General features: G+C 43.7%; 2 protein-coding genes across 2 annotated transcripts in view; both read left to right on the forward strand.

Annotated features, from left to right (window-relative positions):
* The first annotated feature begins 796 nt into the window (after positions 1-796).
* Positions 797-8,486, forward strand: LOC129824420 (probable glutamate receptor). The gene is made up of 10 exons (XM_055884066.1): positions 797-1,074; positions 2,088-2,168; positions 3,573-3,604; positions 4,138-4,317; positions 4,546-4,772; positions 5,160-5,257; positions 6,446-6,663; positions 6,906-7,125; positions 7,409-7,656; positions 7,952-8,486. Exons 2-10 carry the CDS (start codon positions 2,105-2,107, stop codon positions 8,048-8,050), a joined length of 1,386 nt encoding a protein of 461 aa, XP_055740041.1. The 5' UTR covers positions 797-1,074; positions 2,088-2,104; the 3' UTR covers positions 8,051-8,486.
* Positions 8,487-11,495: 3,009 nt separating this feature from the next.
* LOC129824415 (MORN repeat-containing protein 1-like) overlaps positions 11,496-20,352 on the forward strand; it is an 85,382-nt gene continuing 76,525 nt past the window's right edge. The window contains exons 1-6 of the mRNA XM_055884052.1: positions 11,496-15,887; positions 16,035-16,106; positions 16,523-16,621; positions 18,135-18,245; positions 18,769-18,859; positions 19,176-19,263. Of these exons, the coding sequence (XP_055740027.1) occupies positions 15,815-15,887; positions 16,035-16,106; positions 16,523-16,621; positions 18,135-18,245; positions 18,769-18,859; positions 19,176-19,263 (534 nt within the window). The 5' untranslated portion in view covers positions 11,496-15,814. The remainder of the gene's footprint in view (positions 15,888-16,034; positions 16,107-16,522; positions 16,622-18,134; positions 18,246-18,768; positions 18,860-19,175; positions 19,264-20,352) is intronic.

The following is a 20,352-nucleotide window of genomic DNA, read 5'->3' on the forward strand; positions in this document are numbered from 1 at the left end:
ACGATTGTCAAGAGAACCTGCGTGTGGACTAGTATGGGCTCAGTGCCAGCCGTCCCCTAGTCCTGCACACAAACTGATTTGAACGAGGGCACGGCAGAGCATGCACCGATACATACAAGACAACATTTGGGCACAGGCCCGAACCCGAACCCGGCTTAGCCTTCGTCATCTAGGTCGCATCTTTTGCCATCTTAATCATTACTAAAGCCAGGCCAAACAATCTGAAGAATAACTAATAGTTTGTGATTAGGAAACTATGAGAACCATACAGACTTAGTCGGCACAACGTAAGACAGTCTCATGTTCCATTTGTTTGTTTTAGTAGCGTAAATCATTCCTGTTCACACTGAGGTAAAGAGCGGAACAATTGAAGGAATTCATCCGAGCCTCATGCTTATCACCTGAGGAAGGCAGGGATTCCAGCGAGGTGTGGATTTCATTGGCCTTGTCAGGGGTGATTTTATATTCTCCAACCGAAGTCGCGAGTGTGACTCCCCCTATTATTATGTTGTAAGGAAGTTGACTAGCTGAAAGCGAACACATTGGGAGGGATCATATACCATTCCTCCATATAGAATCCTTCCAGATCCTTGATATCCTTAGTCTACGCTTATGGACTGCCCTCTTCAATTCAAACCACCAAAATCTCCTGCGTTGTATGGGCGTGCTACTGCACCCAACTCCCCTTTCTCCATTGGCTACTAGGAACTTATTTTTTCTTCTCCTTTTTTTTAGGTGGGGGGGGGATGAGAGGTTGGGGCTCTCTTACTTAACTTGACAAAAACAAAAAATGTCCATCTTGATGTGCGTCCCTCTATAGCTGCTATTGTGCACCAAGGGAAGTGAACAAGTGCACACTTCGGGAGAAAGGAGATTAGATTATTGGGACGCAACCCACATGCTTTAGAGTCCTCCACATCTACTGTCCAACCCCTTTATAATTTCGGGTTGGTGTGGGTGGGATATCTGACCCTCTTGCACTGCACACAACCATCCCTCCCTCTCCATTAACTACTTTGTTTGCGTCCTTCCACTCCACCAGAGTTGCTTCTTTACTACGACGGAATATCTAAGGTAAGGAAACCTTATTGATTATCTCATCAGACAGTGCTATTCACTTTTACAGCTAATTTTGATTGCAGCCTCTTATTGATGTTGTTCCTAATAGCATTTTTTTTTTTATTCTCTTCCATTTGTGATATATTAATGAACGTATGCATGTGCCACGAGGCATGGTTTATTATAGTTTCTTTGCATTATAACCCCCACATTTGCATTATAACCCCCACATTTGCATTATAACCCCCACATTTGAATTGCAATGTGAAATTCTGGTTTAGGATTTCCAATGTTTTTATAAGAAATAAAGTTGAATTTGAACCGTGTGACTAATCAAATAGACTAAACTATGTGTTGAGCTATGACCCAGTCTGTAGGCATGGTCCGTCAGTCTCAACCCACCATTTGGAAAGCATTGTCCTTGGTTAGCACATAGTGCTAAAAATGCATTTGTTAAAAAATTATACATCAAATCTCATTGTTATCCCCTGAGCCAATATATATATTTGTATTTTTAAGTGAAAGGCTAATATGCTTTTCTCGTTTTTTTTGTGCAGGGAAGTACTATAACACTTTACACTACAGTGCCCTTATTACTGTGTACTCGTGTAATTAGGTTAACAAGTATTCTATTATTAGTACACTGTATTTTAACATTAGCCCTAACCCTGACCTGGAGTAACCTTGTGTACAGTTTTAGAAACATGTAATAATGAGTCATTATAATACATGTTACCGTGTAGCAGGAATCATTTCACATTAACAAGAGCACTATAAGGTATAGTATAGCCAGAATTACTGCCCTCAAATTATAGAAAAATACCTCTGCATTTATATTATTATTATTTCTACAATAATTATCAGTTTGTAGTAATTTTGTTGAATTTGACCCATAGCTTACAATGTTGAACACTCATATTGAGGTCAATATAAACTGAAATCCATGAGCATCTAATCATCAAAAATAAATACAAATGTAAGGTCACCTTGGTCATTGAAAATGAGTTGTCACCTCTTATAATTCTCAGGTTCAGAAGGTGACAACATGAAAGCGTTGATTGGATTGGTCGTGTGTGCCGTGGCACTGCTACCTGGGTGTTGCACTGCTGGTAAATACATACATATATATCATAAGGTTTCCAAGGAATGCTGCCACTGGTCCAGGTTCAAATATTTCATAATCCTCCTAAAGGTACGGTTAGGATTTGGGGTTGGGTAATCTGATCACAGATCTGTGTTTGAGGGCAATTTCTACCTTAATCTCCCAGTATTACTTCTTCCCTGCTATGGTCGAGGGTACCCATAACCTTTTATTACACTGACCCCTTGTGGTATAATGTATAAGTGGTCAAGACACCTCTGAAGTATCTTAGGTTATCTATAGGAATTTGGGGAATAAGGTTTGAAAATACATTTAGAAAACATACTGAGCCACCAAGCTGTGGCAGGCAATGGCTCTCCAGTGCTGCCTTAATAAAACCAGCCTGGAGGTCAGCCTTTGAAATTCCTCCAGCATCCCAGCATGCCCTAGCCTATGGGAGGGTGCCCTAAAATGGTTAGTGTCTCGACATCTGACTCTGCCCATTGACCGAGGCTGGACGGCTGGAGCCCTAACAAACCCCGGGGCCTCATCAGATCATTTCTCACGAGCCGTCCGAGAGGATGCCTGCCACGGCCAACAAAAGAGTGTGATAAATCAATTGAGCTTGCAGACAATGGCTCGGGGCAGGCCCGTGAAATGACAGACATCTCAGTGGGCTTGTAGGTCGATGCCAAAGGTCTTTTACAAATTACTGTTGATGTGTGTCAGTATGACACCATACGATATCGAGGGAGCACCCCCGACTGGGCCCACCACTGTATGTGGAGCGATTGCGCCCCAGCACCTCCGCTTCCCCGTCTCTAACCCTGGCAGGGCTTGTTAGTTCTTGAGACGGACATGCTGAAATGGCATTGGTCACAGTCAGTCTACGGCAAGGAAAACTATTTTCAGTGTCATGCATAATGGAGTGGGATTGGAAGGGGGGACTGTTTGCTTCTTCTGCTGGAGACGTTTGATGGAGGGGTTTTTGGATCCAGAACATGCCTTTAGGGAAGAGCGGGGTGGGTAGGAGCCCACTTTAGTCTCACCACAGGAGGTTCAAAACAGTCCTGTTGTACCCCATTAATGTCCCGCTACATTGCCCCCAAAATGGACTCCTTATCACTGGAGAGAAAAGTGTCTCGTTAGAAAGCTGCAGTACAATACAGCCATTCTTCTCTATCCTGGCTCTTGGGTCTTAACTCCTGAAGTTGGAAGAGAGGACAGAGCATAACATGGTATGATGATACGCTTACATTAGAAGCCCTCAAGAAGCAACTTCTACTAGTTTTCAACCAGACAAAGCAAATGAACCAATGCAAGGGAAGGGATTAACGTTGAATCCTATTAATCCCTCACATTATATTTCATTACACAGACAGACTAAAGAGCAGTATGTATACATTGACGTGTTTGGTTTTTGTTGTTCCAGGGCCTGCAGCGTTATCCATCACCACTATATTGGTAAGGTATTACACATCATACTAATACTTATCGCATTCATATTATCATACTGTAAATTGTTTGTTATGCATATCATCAGACATATGGCTAACATTCATTTTTATATTTCAAATTCATATTTATCATAATGACTCTTCTGATCCAATGCATTTATTTGGGCACACCTGTTCGAATGACACTGTGGCTTCTTTTACACATGCAGCCCAATTCCGATGTGATGAAATATCTGATACCTATCAGATTTTCCACCAAATGTGTAAACAGGAAAAACAACATAAAGTGCCCAATTCTGATATTTTGCCCAATTATTGTTCTTTTGAACAATCAGATTAGATTCCATGGCTGTGATTCCATAGGCCACATGATTCTGATCTGTCATGACATACACAGACCTCCTATTTAGATGTGCCTTTTGTTAAGTCAATCAGAAGTTAAATGTGGTGAAAAGGAGACCGGTGTGTCACTTTAATGTAACGCTATGATGGAATGCATGTTTTAACTTATGATCCACTTGTCGGATTCTCTCCCACCAGCAAGAGCCATATACCATGACCCAAGGGTCTGAGCTGGAGGGGTATTGCATTGACCTGCTTGCGGAGATCGCTAAGAAGTTGGGCTTCAAGTATGAAGTGCACCTGGTGAAGGACGGCAAATACGGGCGACAGGACGAGAGCGGAAACTGGCTCGGGATGATCGGGGAGGTGGTCCGAGGGGTGAGTGACCTGGGCAGAAAGTAGCAGGTGGTGGTATACGCTACGCTGGGAGATTGGTTAAGTCATTCAGACTTGTGTTCAGTAGGCCGTGCATGGCTATACTCACTCACACTTGTGTGCGTGGGTCCCTATTCCTGTTTGTTTGGCCCTGTGTCTGTGTGTTCCTGCTCATGTGTGTGTGTCACTGTGTGATGTGTGTGTCTGCTCTTGCCTGCTCCTGTTTATCAGGAGGCCGACCTGGCGGTCGCCGCTCTGACCCTCACTGCGACCAGGGAGCTCTCGGTGGACATGAGCACTCCCTTCATGCAGATCGGTATTGGCTTCATCCTGAGCAGGGACCTGAGCTCCGAGGAGAGCCACTTCGTCAGCTTCCTCTTCCCCTTCTCCACGGAGATGTGGGTGGGTGTCCTCGTGGCCTTCCTGGTGACTGGCCTCTGCATTTATCTGGTGGCCAGGTGAGATATCATCATCCACTCGGCCCCATTCCTAATCTAGCCCCTAGCTATAAACCCTAGTCATAAACCCTAGAATCCTAACTTCCACTTAAGTCTGTCAGTCATCCATTAAAGTCAACGAGACTAAGTAAAAATATGTAGAAGTTAGAATCTTTGCATTCAAAGATGTCAACATACAAATAATGCGTAATGCTGTGAAACATATAGGCTACGGGATGTCTAGTGTACAACTCTAGCGTGGGAGACAGGGGTGGTTGATAATAGAGTACGTCAATGGAAGTAGAAACTACACTGCTATTTCATCCTTCTAAGAATCTGGTTTGGCCACTGTCCAGAGAATGAAGTTCTGTAAAGAAAGACATCTCAATGCTCACTTCACCCCCTTAGGATAAGCCCCTGTGAGTGGGCTGACCCCGAGACAGACGAACACAGTTTCACCCTCCTGCACAGCTTCTGGTACATCACCGGAGCCCTGACACTGCAAGGTAAAGCAGCTATGAGCCAAATCGCCCGAACTTGTGTGTTTTTTTTAAATTTTAACATAGCCCTGCATCCCCTCCTTTACACAAATATAGAAAATGGTCCTTAATAAATCGCAATCTGGGTCAGGTGGGCATAATTTGAAAGCTTGTTCTATTGCAACATGACTAGCTAAATTATAAAAAATACGAAGACTGACATTATATTATGAAATATTTATAGGCCTAACAGGAGATAAAATTAACATGTATTAAGTGGACGGGTGTGGATGGACACGTGTGTGAATGTGTGAATGGGTACATGTATGTGAGTGTGCGTGTGTATGTAATACACGCAAAGACGATGAAAACGCAAGGTAGGGATGCCAACATGCAAATGAGATTTAACAAAAAACTAGTAAATACATGAAAACAATAACATTTCAGATACATGCCCAAGCCAACACCAAACGATACTCTAATGAAACAGCAGGGGGCAGGTCTCGAACCCTCGACCTTCTAGCCCGAGGTCCGGCGCGCTACCGACTGTGCCACAAAAGCGTGCTCATGCGGCAGAGTCGATTTCCCCGCTTATAAACCCAGGGTCGTTCTTGTCGCGCCCGGTGCTCAAATTCAGAACCGCTGTCAGACAAAACCCATTCAGAACTTTAAAACATTTTTTTAAAATTTAAAATACAGATCAACAATTTACATTGTTACATCATACAAAACAGAACGCAGGTATTAACGAGAAAATACTAAAACATACAAAAAAACATTCGGATCTGTGAAGCGGAGACCCGGAGCTCTGACGTCATGCATAGCATGTTACTGTACGGCCACTGTGTTCTAATTTAGGCGCTTATCAAATCAAATTTTATTTGTCACATACACATGGTTAGCAGATGTTAATGCGAGTGTACCGACAATGCAGTAATATCCATCGAGTAATCTAACCTAACAATTCCACAACTACTACCTTATACACACAAGTGTAAAGGGATAAAGAATATGTACATAAAGATATATGAATGAGTGATGGTACAGAACGGCATAGGCAAGATGCAGTAGATGGTATAGAGTACAGTATATACATATGAGATGAGTAATGTAGGGTATATAAACATAAAGTGGCATAGTGTCCAGATCTGCAATTTCCAACCCGTATACGGGTAGGAGTATGAAGTTTGCGTTCTCTATGGTTTGCGTTCTCAGGTGCTGGCCCACACCCTAAAGGCCTGTCTGGCCGCATTATCAGCGCCATCTGGTGGGTGTTTGCGGTGGTGCTCCTGGCCTGCTACTTCAGCAACTTCAACACCATGCTACGCTCGGACACCAAACACGGCTCGGTGATGACCTTCGATGAGCTGGCCAGACAGGACGTCATTGACTATGGAACAGTGGAAGGCGGCTCCACGTTCAATTTCTTCAAAGTACGTGTCGCTTTAAAAAGAAACCGCACAAATGTATTAATTAGTAAACGTCAATCGATGTACAAAAATGCTAAATTGTCTGTACCTGCACATATTTCTTTACATTTACATTTCCTTCCATAGTGAGTTTCGGATAAAAACGTACACGTACAACTAGAATCGCTAATGTCTCAACAACTATGGCCGAAAATCATCTGACCAACTTTGCATTTCTAAGATTCCCTTTTCGCTCCCATTTCTAGAACTCCAACAACCCCACCTACCGACGCATCTTCCAGCACATGGAGAGGAAGAAGAGTTGTGTGCCTTCTGTGGAAGAGGGCAATCGACGTGCCCAGGAAGGCAACTTCGCCTTCATTGGCGAGGTAGCGGCTCTGGACCTGGCTGTGGCTCGCTACTGCAACCTGGTCCGCAGCAGTGAACTCGTTGCCATGAGAGGGTACAGCATTGCAGCACCCCTAGGTGAGCCCCGAGCAGCTGGATCCACAGTACACCACATAGATGGGCCTGATATATCAATAGGCAACATTGGGAACATTGTCTATGTGTTTTTATGGGTGGTCTGCTGTGGTGATGAATATCTCAAGTATTCCAAATTCAGTGCATTACTTGATATGCACCCAAACACATACACACTGACACCCTTCTCTCTCAAGACAAAAAATAACTCCCCTTTCTCACTTGCTGTCCCTCCATCTCCCTCCTCCTTCCCTCTGTATCCTCCCTCCCTCTCATTCCCTGCCAGGCTCCCCTATGATGAAGAACATAACGGTGGCCATACTGCAGCTGAGTGAGTCTGGGGAATTGGCGTACCTGCAGAGTAAGTGGTGGGCCAATAGCTGTATGCCAGAGGGGGGCCAAGCCCCACAGGCCCTCCAGGCCCACCTCCTGAGGGGCCTCTTCATGCTGCTGGCCCTGGGGTGTGGCCTGGGCCTCCTCATTGCCCTCCTGGAGCTTGCCTCCAAGGCCCGCAACCAAGCCAAGGACCAGAAGGTAAGGGAACATGAGGAGGGGATATTGAATGGACTTAAAAAATATATACAGGTGAAGTTGGAAGTTTACATACACCTTAGCCAAATACATTTAAACTCAGTCTTTCACAATTGCTGACATTTAATCCCAGTACAAATTCCCTGTCTTAGGTCAATTAGGATCACCACTTTATTTTAAGAATGTTAAATTTCAGAATAATAGTAGAGAATGATTTATCTTCCTATAATTCCCCCTACTACTCACATTTCTTCTTCTCTCCTATCCTCTCTTCTGTCTCCTTTTTCTCTCCTCAAAGAAATCCTGCTGCTCAGTATTGTCGGCAGAGCTGAGTCAACGTTTCAGATCGGGCAGGGCGAATGCAGGCACAGAGACATCAGAGAAGAGCAAAGCGTAAAGGATCTGTTTTACTGATTGGCTCCGAAAAGCACCATATAGTTTGATACGCATATTAACCATGTGTGAGGGACCCTGGACCTGTCCTTGGGAGCAGCAGTATCTTCCGCATCCTAGTAGAAATAGACTACTAACAGTTTGTATTTTATATATATTAAGTTGATACAGGCTTTGCAACTAACCTCCAGATAAATTCTTTTGGCAACTGTATTTTCAATTGTTTTTTTTGTTGATATGTACTGCCAAAATATCTCATGTGCTACTAAATCTGGTGGCTTATGAGTTGTTTCATTAACCGTTCTATATGTTTTACTTTAACCAAATTAAATCCCTAGACGTCCCAAATGCATAGATTTTTTGTTAGTTTTGTTAAGTTTCACACCTAAGCTCTCTCATGTGTTTTGGATGGATAGAAATAAATACAATAGATTTTTTTATGGATTTGTAAAATGGTTGCTTTCCAGGAGTGAACAGGCACTGTGGGTTAGAGGTAGTTATTGTGATAACTGATCAGTACATTTTTTTGTTGCATTGTGGGGTCAAATAAGATCTACCAAATTCCACGAATGGGCTCATTCTCCATCCCCCTTGGCGTGTTGTCTCGCGAAGCAAGATGGAAGTAAGATGGCGCTGCAATGCATACACTGTAAACCCCAATGTGCTGTCATTAGTCAAAACTTTTCAGGAAACCCATTGTACATAATATATCTGAGTACAGTCACTTAAGAGACTTACCCAGAAAGACTCACAGCTGTAAATCACTGCCAAAGGAGATTCTAGCAAATACAGTTGAAGTCGGAAGTTTACATACATTTAGGGTGGAGTCATTTTGTTTGAAACAGTGACTCTATCGGTTTGAGTAATAACTACAAAATTACTTTAAGAGCTTTGCACACATGGATTGTTCAATATTTGCACATTATTCTTTAAAGACTTCTTCAAGCTGTCAAGTCGGTTGTTGATCATTACTAGTCAGACATTGTCAAGTCTTGCCATTGATTCTCAAGCCAATTTAAGTCCAAACTGTAACTAGGCCACTCAGGGACATTCAATGTCGTCTTGGTAAGCCTCCAGTGTACTTTTGGCCTGGTGTTTTAGGTTACTGTCCTGCTGAAAGGTGAATTTCAAATCAAACTGTATTTGTCACATGCGAATACAACAGGTAGACCTTACCATGAAATGTTAAGTACAAGCCCTTAACCAACAATGCAATTAACCTCTATGGACAGTTCTTGGTCAATATTCAATAATGTGACTAGAATGATGTTGTAAACAGCCTACCATCTGGGACATAGAATTGTCTTATATGGGCAGAAAGCTTACATTCTTGTTTATCTAATGCAGTGTCCAATTTACAGTAGCTATTACAGCAAAAAAAATACCATGCTATTATTTGAGGATAGTGCACAACAAAACACTTTTATTACAGCAACTGGTTTGATACATTCACCTCTGAAGGTAAATCATGTACTTACATTTAGTAATCTTGCTCTAAACTGTCCTCCTGAGGGTCCCAGAGATAAAAATGTAGCATAGTTTTGTTTGATAAAATCCATTTTTATATTCAAATGTAGGAACTTGGTTCTACAATTTGACCCCACTGCTGTCTCAGTGGTGTTTTGTGTTGGATTTGCCCCAAACATAACACTTCGTATTCAGGAAAAAAATGAATTGCTTTGCCACATTTTTTTCTGTATTACTTTAGTGCCTTGTTGCAAACAGGATGCATGTTTTGGAATATTTTTTAATCTGTACAAGCTTCCTTCTTTTCACTCTGTCATTTAGGTTAGTATTGTGGAGTAACTAATGTTGTTGATCCATCATTTTTCTCCTATCACAGATATGGTGCACAGGTTTTTCTATTGATATCGATGCCATCATCGGGAATGTAAGGTCATAAGTCTCAATGTAAACGGACTGGGGAGTGCCATCAAGAGAACTAAGGTAATAGCAAAGATGAAACGGGAGAGAGGTGACATACTATTCTGGCAGGAAACTCACTTATCCACACGTGAACACGAAAAACTCAAGAAAATGGGATACAGGAATAGTTTTTTTCTTCTTACAAAATGGGTAGAAGGGGAGTTGCGATCTTGATCCCAAATTCAGTTAATTTTGAGTTTGTCAGAAATAAAAGACAATGAGGGTAGATTTATACTTGTTAAATCTAAACTGTATAACAAGGAAGTTACATTATTTAATGTATACGCACCCCCAGGGAGTGATATGGTCTTCTACGGGAAGGTGTTTGATTTAATTGCCACAGAAACCTCTGGCACTCTTATCTGTGGGGTGGATTTTAACACAATTTTAAACTCAGGGGGGCTGGGGAAAAGTCACACACATCTGTGGGGGAGGGGGGGGCAGCCATGAGTCTCTGCTGCTTTAACTGTTGGAGTAAAGGGTTTGTTGGGTTGAGTGATTGTGACATTAGGGGGGGCCATGGTGACTTCCGGCCCTCCCTGGAAGCTCAGTGTGCCCCTATTTAGGTCTAACTGGCAGCCTGTGCTCCTAAGAAAGTCCAACCCCAGGATACAAGGGTCCTGCACAGCCGCCACCCACACAAGATGACGCACAGTCCTGCCCCCTACTGTCAGAGTCATTATTCCCTTCCCTTTCATGGGTGCCAGCTCACCTGTGACTGTGCGGAGCTGCACAGTTGTAGGCTCACACTGAGTCCAACCTGGCACAATATCCGGCCTCACCAGGGTTACTGTGGACCCAGTGTCCACCAGGGCGGAGCAGGGCACCCCCTCCACAGTGACAGGGACATGACAAAAGTCCCCAACACAGGTCCGGCCCACCACAACAACAGGCTCCATCCGCTTGCTCTCGTCTGCTTCTGGGGGAAGTGGAGCCTTGCTTCCCCGTCTGTGCCGGTGGGCTCCTCCTGAAGATGATGGTGGTTGGGATAGAAAGCCAGGGGTCCGCACTACCCGGTCTATGCGGACCCCGAGCCGTTTCCCTGAGCTCTGGGGGACATGGGGCAATTTCGGCGCAGATGGCCTGGCTGGCCACAACCCCAGCAGACCCTGGGACCAGGGTGTGTGTTTCGTGCCGCCTGTAGCGACACAGCACGAATGAGTTCTGTCATTTCAGCCACCCATGCAGGCTTTTCCGGCTCCGGGCTGCTCTGCCCCCCAGCTTGCACAGAGGGTGTGTCTCCCTGCACCCCCACCAAAGCCCCAGCCCACACCAGCTCCCTCTCCAAAGCCATCTCCAAGGCTATCTGCAATGACTCAGGATGAGCCAGCTGGGTCTGTATGCGCAGCTCCGTAGGAGAGAGCGCCTGTATGAACTGTTCCCGTGCTAGCTCGCTCTGCACGGAGGGGGGCATGTGAGCATATGCCCGCCGAGAGAGGCTCTCAATGTCATTAGCTAGCACCCGTAGAGGCTCTCCAGGCTGCCTGTGTCTATTACTCAGTTCGGAGCGCAGTAGCCCGGGCTGTACACACTGTCCATAGCGCCTCCTCAGTGCTCCCACTAAAGCACCATAATCATGTCTGTCCTCGGGGCTAATCAATATCAAACAGGCCAGAGCCTCATCCGTGAGGCATAAAGCCAACTGCAGTGCCCTTTCTTCATCCGACCACCCCCTAAAATGAGCTAACAGTTCAAACTGAGCATGAAAAGCTTCCCAATCCGCCTTACCGGAATACTTCGGGGTCTTAACAGATACGGACGCAGCCGGGGACTGGGCGCCCCCATGTTTGTTTACATCCTGAGCCCCAGATTCCTCGTCCCGCCGCGTCGACGTCACCACTTCGGCCCGCCCACCAGAATCCGCGTGAAACACAGTCGACGAAGCACTCATGCCCGCTTCAGCCGCCATCACTCTAACGTCCTCCCTCAAGCGGCCTCTGGGCTCCGACGCCCTAGCGATCTCCTCAGCCAGAACCCCCGACGTCCATGCACACGCACCTCCTTGGCCATAATCGTCCCCTACCTCCACCTTCACTTTCGGATTCCCTCGAAGCATTTTCACCCCCGTTCTCACCTACGGTAGCTAGCCACAGAAGTCAGCTAGCTAGCTGGCTAACTTTTATCACCGTTTTTACTTCTGACACCAATGTAATGACCTGACTAGATCATAAAAGAACAACTGTCCAGACAGAGGATTGAGTTTACGAATGGACGGTTTATTAAACCAACTTTACACAGGCTACTGTTTGGCCGTAGCCCACGCCAAATAAATGAAAGATAACCCACAAGCCAATCGTGACCTTCTCTTGTGAAGCCCAGACGTAAGAGAGAGAACAAAGGCAAAACCCGGTCTTAACTTCCAATGCTCCATCCCCCTGCCCAACCCCCCTCCACGCCACTCCGCCAACCGCCAGGATGCCCGGCATCAGAACATTCCAGGCATTCCCGTGATTGGCAGATAGCAGGTTGATTGACATGTCGGACCCCGCGAACACAACCACCTACTAGCCTAACACATAACACACAGCTGTCTGTGCGGGTCGCTACAATATTGATTTGCTTTGGAATGTCTAACCAGTGTATTATGAAAGCTGGCTAGATTTTGGTTTAGGTAAACAAATGGAGTTCGCTAGCTAATTTAGCTATGTTACGTCTGTCCGACTTCTTCTTAGTAAGGTAACTGATGAAATGTTACCCTACGTTTGCTTTTAGTTTGCACATGCAGGTACTGAGCACCACACCATGACTAAACTTTACAGTTGTTGTCAACACAAAAATAAAAAGTTATTCGCAAGCCAATGTTCGATAAAATATTGCAGTTTTGAAACTGCAGTAAAAGTGCAGTAACTGCAGTCAACTGGTATTTTGGACACAGTAATTTCAGAATAACTGCAGTTAACATGCACTCTGATTGCAGTCTTTTTCGTAAGGGTTGTTGTGCACTCACTGTAACTGGGTGGCAATGGGAGTGACTTTTCACATGAGCTAAAAACTTCTCAATTTCTAATGCCTGTGTTGAGTCAGGCATAGAGACACATTGGTTGGGAATTGTGGGGAGGTGGGTATTCGGGCTATAAGTCCCTGCTGATGTTCTAAAGAGGTCAATCTAACTTGACCATAACAATGGAATTGGCATGGAAACACGTGGGGGAAAGGGTCGAGGTGAAAGATCCAGAGTCTCCTCATTGCCCCCCAGCAAAATTTGCCTACATTTAGGCTATTGTTTTATATGTTTATTTCACACCATTTTGAGGTAAAAATCTAAGTATAACGCTTGCATGGATGTCAACCCCAACAAATGTTCATCACGTCATTGTTACCAATCAACTGCATTACAGTTAAAAACTACTTTGACTACCATCAACAATTTCTTTATGCTAGCTATGCTAACCAGTTATAATAACAGGAGTTAGCATTTAGCAGTCACTTCTTCTATGCAGTGAAAACAGATTTAAGTATGCACATTGCGGGCCTGTTACATTACATAAATCATGACAGATTTGACAGATACCCGCTTTGTTAGACCACATTTGTTGATTGTGCGCCAATCTGGACAATGGAACGTCTGCGTTCCTATGGGACACCAGGCTATCAACTCTCAAGGATTATTTTATTTCACAATGGACTCGAGAGACTGGGCACATTCCCCTGCCAGATATTACAACGCCTGGATAGCTATTTTACATATCAGCTAACCACATCATGGTCGCCTTCCCCTGCTCAGACGTTGCATGCATCAACCAATGATTGCGTGCCACGTCACCGACTGTGTCATTGACTGACAGATTGCGGTTATCTGAAATGTAAAATATCTTATCCAGGCGTTGTAAGATCTGGCAGGCGTCAGCAACCTCTGGGCAGAGGAACATGACCAAAATGTTATCGCAATCTGTCAGTTGATGACACAGTTGATGACATGGAACGCAACCCATTGGTTGAGGCATGTCCTTTCTGAAGCTTCTATCTTAGTCCAAAACATGTATGTGTATGCACAGCAATGTTCTATACAGTGGTTCCCAAACTTTTTATAGTCCTGTACACCTTCAAACATTCAACCTCCAGCTGAGTCCCCCCTCCAGCACCAGGGTCAGCGCACTCTCAAATGTTGTTTTTTGCAATCATTGTAAGCCTGCCACACTATACATTTATTAAACATAAGAATGAGTGTGAGTTTTTGTCACATCCCGGCTCATGGGAAGTGACAAAGAGCACTTATAGGACCAGGGCACAAATAATAATATAATAATCAAAAATGTTGCTCTTTATTTAGCTATTTTACATATAAAACTTTATTTGTTCATCGAAAAATGTGAATAACTCACCACAGGTTAATGAGAAGGGTGTGCTTGAAAGGATGCACATAACTCTGCAATGTTGGGTTGTATTGGAGAGAGTCTCAGTCTTAAATCATTTTCCACACACAGTCTGTGCCTGTATTTAGTTTTCATGCTAGTGAGGGACGAGAATCCACTCTCACATAGGTACCTGGTTGCAAAGGGCATCAGTGTCTTAACAGCACAATTTGCCAAGGCAGGATACTCTGAGCTCAGCCCAATCCAGAAATCTGACAGTGGCTTCTGATTAAATATCACAGAACCGCTTGTTGCAATTTCGATGAGGCTCTCTTGTTCAGTGGACTGGAGGCAGGGCATGAAAGGGATAAGGAATCCAGTTGTTTGTGTCATCCGTTTCAGTTAAGTACCTGCGTATTTGCGCACCCAACTCACTCAGGTGCTTTGCAATATCACATTTGACATTGTCCATAAGCTAGAGTTAATTTGCACACAAAAAATCATACAATGATGGAAAGACCTGTGTGTTGTCCTTGTTAATGCAGACAGAGAAGAGCTCCAGCTTCTTAATCATAGCCTCAAATTTGTCCCGCACAGAGAGTCCCTGTAATCCTAGATTCAGATCATTCAGGCGAGAAAAAACATCACCCAGATAGGCCAGTCATGTGAGAAACTCATCATCATGCAAGCGGTCAGACAAGTGAAAATTATGGTCAGTAAAGAAAACTTTAAACTTGTCTCACAATTAAAAAAAAAATGTAAATACTTTGCCCCTTGATAACCAGCGCACTTCTGTATGTTGTAAAAGCATTACATGGTTGCTGCCCATATCATTGCATAGTGCAGAAAATACACCAGAGTTCAGGGGCCTTGCTTTAACAAAGTTACCCATTTTCACTGAAGTGTCCAAAACATCTTTCAAGCTGTCAGGCATTCTCTTGGCATGAAGTCGGGCGGATGCTGCAGTGCACTGACGTGTCATTGGGAGCAAGCATTACCACTCCACTATGTCTCCCTGTCATGGCTTTTGCGCCATCAGTACAGATACCAACATGAGCAACAGCTACGTTTAGCTACTTACGGACTGTTAGTGGAATTTCCGTGAGAGAGTAATGGTTCATATGATTGGATGTTAATTATTTGACTAGGCTACCTGTATTTGTGTTGTTATTTCGTACTGGAGCCGCCTTATTGGGGAGATGCACGTTTGGTAGGTATGTCACAAATTGGAAATCGGACTATCGCGTTTTAGCGTCTGTGAACTATTGCCGCGTTCAAAACAACTGGGAAATCTGAAATCAACGACTTCCGAGTACAGTGCGTCCAAGACAACTGGGAACTCATAGAAACGAGCTCCAGCTGGGAAACCTCTTTAGAACGGTCAAGAGCTTTCTAGAGCTCAAAATTTCCGACCTGAAGATCGCTTATATCATGATTTAATCCCGTTTTTTCCCCCGAAACCCATTTGTGTTGAACGTGCCCTTTAAATTTATGCTTGAGCCCTGCCCCGCCAGAGATGACTGTTGCTAAGGACGCATTTCCCAAGCAAGATGGCTGCTGTCAAAAAACAAATAAGAAACTCTCGCTACTATGTCGGAGAAGTAACAAATCTTACCCGGAACGGTAAGTTTAGACAGTATACGCTCAGAAGAACACTTTTGATTTTCTTCATGATTTAAGTAATGACAACCCGTCAAATATTTGCTATAAAAAGCGTATTATCAGCAGGTGCGTGAATCTGTCTGTTTATCTATCCCCACCACCATGCAGGGTTTGGCGTGTATGTGTATCCAAACAGCTTTTTTCGCTATGAGGGAGAGTGGAGTAAGGGCGAAAAACATGGTGTGTATGCCCTATGCCTTTGGTAGTAACTAACTACGTTCTTTTGGTAATAGCAGAAGGTTACACTTAGCTATGTTGCTGACAATATGATTGCTGATGAAATGAGAAACAACAATAAATGAAAAACATAGCTGAACCTTATGTCGCATAGTGTGACTTTGCCACCATGTTTGCTTGTTATATTATAATGAAATGCAAACTATATGTTTAGCCTATGCTATCTAGCTAATCACCGTTTGACATAGCTAATTAAACACAATTATATAATGTTGTATAAGGGAGGGAAAGACTTAGCTTTGATGCAAACAAGATCGTTTTTACAGAGTTTTTACATTGTGTTGGAGGTAAACTATATTGGTTGCATTGAAGCTAGGCTAGGCTATGCACTTGAATGAAACTCCTACTGTTTTATCCAGGGCATGGAAAACTCTTGATGAAAGATGGAAGTTACTACGAGGGAGAGTTTGCTCATGGGGAAATAGAGGGGAATGGGTCAAGGTTCTGGGCAAAAACAGGTACATGCACTCACCTAGCTTCAATGGAACCAAGAGAGTTTTCACATTGTGCTGGACTCTCTTGGTTGCATCGAAGCTAGCACTCACCTAGGTTAGTCAGTCCCAGAGCCATATGTACACAACATGGCCAAAAGTATATGGACACCCCTTCAAATTTGTGGATTTGGCTATTTCATCCACACCCGTTGCTGACCGGTGTATAAAATTGACCACACAGCCATGCAGTCTCCATAGACAAACATTGGCAGTAGAAGAGCTCAGTGACTTTCAACGTGGCACTGCCATTGGATGCCACCTTTCCAACAAGTCAGTTCGTCAAATTTCTTCCCTGCTAGTGTAACAGTATAACTTTATGGCCGTCCCCTCGCCCCGACCCGGGCGCGAACCAGGGACCCTCTGCACACATCAACAACAGTCACCCACGAGCAAGGGGAACCACTACTTCAAGGTTTCAGAGCAAGTGACGTCACCGACTGAAAGGCTGCTAGCGCGCACCACCGCTACCTAGCTAGCCATTTCACATCGGTTACACTAGATCTGCCCTGGTCAACTGTAAGTGCTTTTATTGTGAAATGAAAACATCTAGGAGCAACAATGTCTCAGCCGCGAAGTGGTAGGCCACACAAGCTCACAGAACGGGACCGCCGAGTGCTGAAGCCTGTAAAAATCGTCTGTCCTCGGTTGCAACACTCACTGCCGATTTCCAAACTGCAGCCGCACACAAGCCTAAGATCACCATGCGCAAAGCTCGCTGCCATTGGACTCAGTGGAAACATGTTCTCTGGAGTGATGAATCACGCTTCACCATCTGGCAGTCCAACTGACATATCTGGGTTTGGCGGATGCCAGGAGAACTCTACCTGCCCGAATGCATAGTGCCCACTGTAAAGTTTTTGGAGGAGCAATAATGGTCTGGGGTTGTTTTTCATGGTTCGGGCTAGGCCCCTTAGTTCCAGTGAAGGGAAATCTTAACGCTACAGCATACAATGACATTCTAGACCATTCTGTTCTTCCAACTTTGTGGCAACAGTTTGGGGAAGGCCCTTCCCTGTTTCAGCATGACAATGCCCCCGTGCACAAAGCGAGATCCATACAGAAATGGTTTGTCGAGATCGTTGTGGAAGAACTTGACTGGCCTGCACAGAGCCCTGACCTCAACCCCATCAAACACCTTTGGACGTCCAACATCAGTGCCCGATCTCATTAATGCTCTTGTGGCTGAATGGAAGCAAGTCCCTAGTGGAAAGCCTTCCCAGAAGAGTGGAGGCTGTTATAGCAGCAAAGGGGGACCAACTTCATATTAATGCCCATGATTTTGGAATAAGATGTTCGACAAGCAGGTGTCCACATACTTTTATCCATTAGTGTGTGTACCACACACACACTCTGGTCAGTCCACTTCCTAAATTCATTAAGAATTCAGTGCTAGAATATATGTATAAAGCATCAGACTTGTAGCCTAAAATGTAATATCAAGTGGTTTCAATGAACAAAGTATTTATGAATCTCTCAGGTGTATCCTATTCTGGCCAGTTCAGTGGAGGGGAGCTTCATGGATGTGGTGTGATGCAGAAAGGCAATGGAGAGAGATACAAGGGAGAGTTCTCCTACGGACTCCGAGATGGTGGGTAATACTAGACCTATGTCCCAAAAAGACATGTCCTGCACCGGAAGCAAAGTATTTTTTGCATATTTTGACATATTAGCCTATGTGCTAATCTGCATCTACTGCAGCGTAAAGGAAAATATCATCTACTGTAGCGTAAAGGAAAATATCTATAGGACTTCTTTGGGTGTGTCTGCAATGGCACCTTTTATGTAGTGCAGGAAAATGCCATTGTAACAGAGTGATGCTGAGATCAGATTTTTCATTTTAAAATATATGCCAAACAAAGACCAATGATTGCAAAGTTAAACAAACCATACAACTATGTGCACAAGGACGACTTAACAATTTCCACTGACTATTTTACAAAAACACATTTACTTGAAGAACAGTGCAGATGCAACGTTTGGTAACAGAATGACAGCACCAATAGCACTGTACCATTTCAGATGTAGCCAGGACTTCTGTCTGACCTTGATATGTGAAGTCAAACGTCAAGATTGTGTCATTCAATTATATTTTGCATACTCCTATCACCCAGGCAATGGGTTTCTGTTGGATAAGGATGGACAAACATACGAGGGATCATTTCATCAAAACAAGCGGCATGGTGAAGGACAAATGCATTACAGGTACAACGTTGTCCCCCTCTTGATTACGTTGCAAAGGACCAGAGTTCTGAGTTAGATATTACTGTCTCAAGAATGTATTGCAAGTACTAAATGTTGTTCATACCAGTCAATAGTATTCATTAGATTACGCATTTTTCATCACACTGGAAATTTGAACCCTATAGGCTGGGCGAAGTTGTTTCAAACTGAAAACATACCCAGATTAAGTTTGAACATGTTCACGGACAGAAGTATGCCAAACCCAATGAGCCATCCTGTTGGAAATGTCCGGTTGTTGTTCAGATGACCTCGAGATGAACTTTGCTTAATTTGACAGGAATGGGGATCAATATGAAGGAGGTTGGCTTCTGGACCAACAACAAGGCCACGGAGTGATGCACTTTGGGGATGGATCAGTGTACGAGGTGGGTGTCCATTTTGATTTCAATTTCTTCACAATGCATGTATGTTCAGTCAAATCATATGATCGATACATGCGTGGTTTATTTTTATTTCTTTCTTCGATGTGATATAATGTCCAGATGACACAGTTTTTATTGGGGTGTACTATTCGCGTCCTCAAACTTTTATTCCCAAAAAGAAGATTTGATTTGTCCTCAAGCTGGCCACAAATAAACATGTTGCTGTTTTGAGCGCCTCCTAATTAGAACATATATTTAGCTGCTGTTCATCATAATTAGAACATATATTTAGCTGCTGTTCATCATAATTAGAACATATATTTAGCTGCTGTTCATCATAATTAGAACATATATTTAGCTGCTGTTCATCATAATTAGAACATATATTTAGCTGCTGTTCATCATAATTAGAACATATATTTAGCTGCTGTTCATCATAATTAGAACATATATTTAGCTGCTGTTCATCATAATTAGAACATATATTTAGCTGCTGTTCATCATAATTAGAACATATATTTAGCTGCTGTTCATCATAATTAGAACATATATTTAGCTGCTGTTCATCATAATTAGAACATATATTTAGCTGCTGTTCATCATAATTAGAACCAATATTTAGCTGCTGTTCATCCAAATTGCCACTGCGGGTCACCATTGTATTTCTACTGAGGATCAGATAGTATGTCAAGCATACCGTAATTTGCACTACATCCTAGGACAGGAGTGCCAAACTAATTTTGCCCCCGGGGGCCGCATTCGGTCTTCAACGAGGTCCGGAGGGCCACACTGAAAATGTGTTATATTTCCTAGCTGTGCACATGTGCAGTCCTTTTGGAAGATGTGGATGCTCCTTGACTGTCTAGCTTTCATTTCAGTGATTATTAGCGAGCTGAACACAGTCAAGAAAATGTATGATTGTAAGTCCAGTATCATTTCTACACAGTTTAGATTTGGTTTTAGTCATTTTAAAGTACATCAGCGTTACAAAACACTTCAATACACACACAGCTGCAATACGCTGACTGCACAAATGGCAGGACTTCCGTTTTTTTAATTTTGCCAACTAAAATACACATTTCACTACGTTCA

Source organism: Salvelinus fontinalis, chromosome 2, assembly GCF_029448725.1.
Source record: "Salvelinus fontinalis isolate EN_2023a chromosome 2, ASM2944872v1, whole genome shotgun sequence".
NCBI lineage: Eukaryota > Metazoa > Chordata > Actinopteri > Salmoniformes > Salmonidae > Salvelinus > Salvelinus fontinalis.

Excerpts from the sequence above, each read along its gene's own strand:
- LOC129824420 (XM_055884066.1), top strand. The coding sequence starts at position 2,105 with ATGAAAGCGTTGATTGGATTGGTCGTGTGTGCCGTGGCACTGCTACCT. Across the intron at positions 5,258-6,445 it reads CGGAGCCCTGACACTGCAAG|GTGCTGGCCCACACCCTAAA; the intron begins GTAAAGCAGCTA and ends TTGCGTTCTCAG. Across the intron at positions 7,657-7,951 it reads ACCAAGCCAAGGACCAGAAG|AAATCCTGCTGCTCAGTATT; the intron begins GTAAGGGAACAT and ends CTCTCCTCAAAG.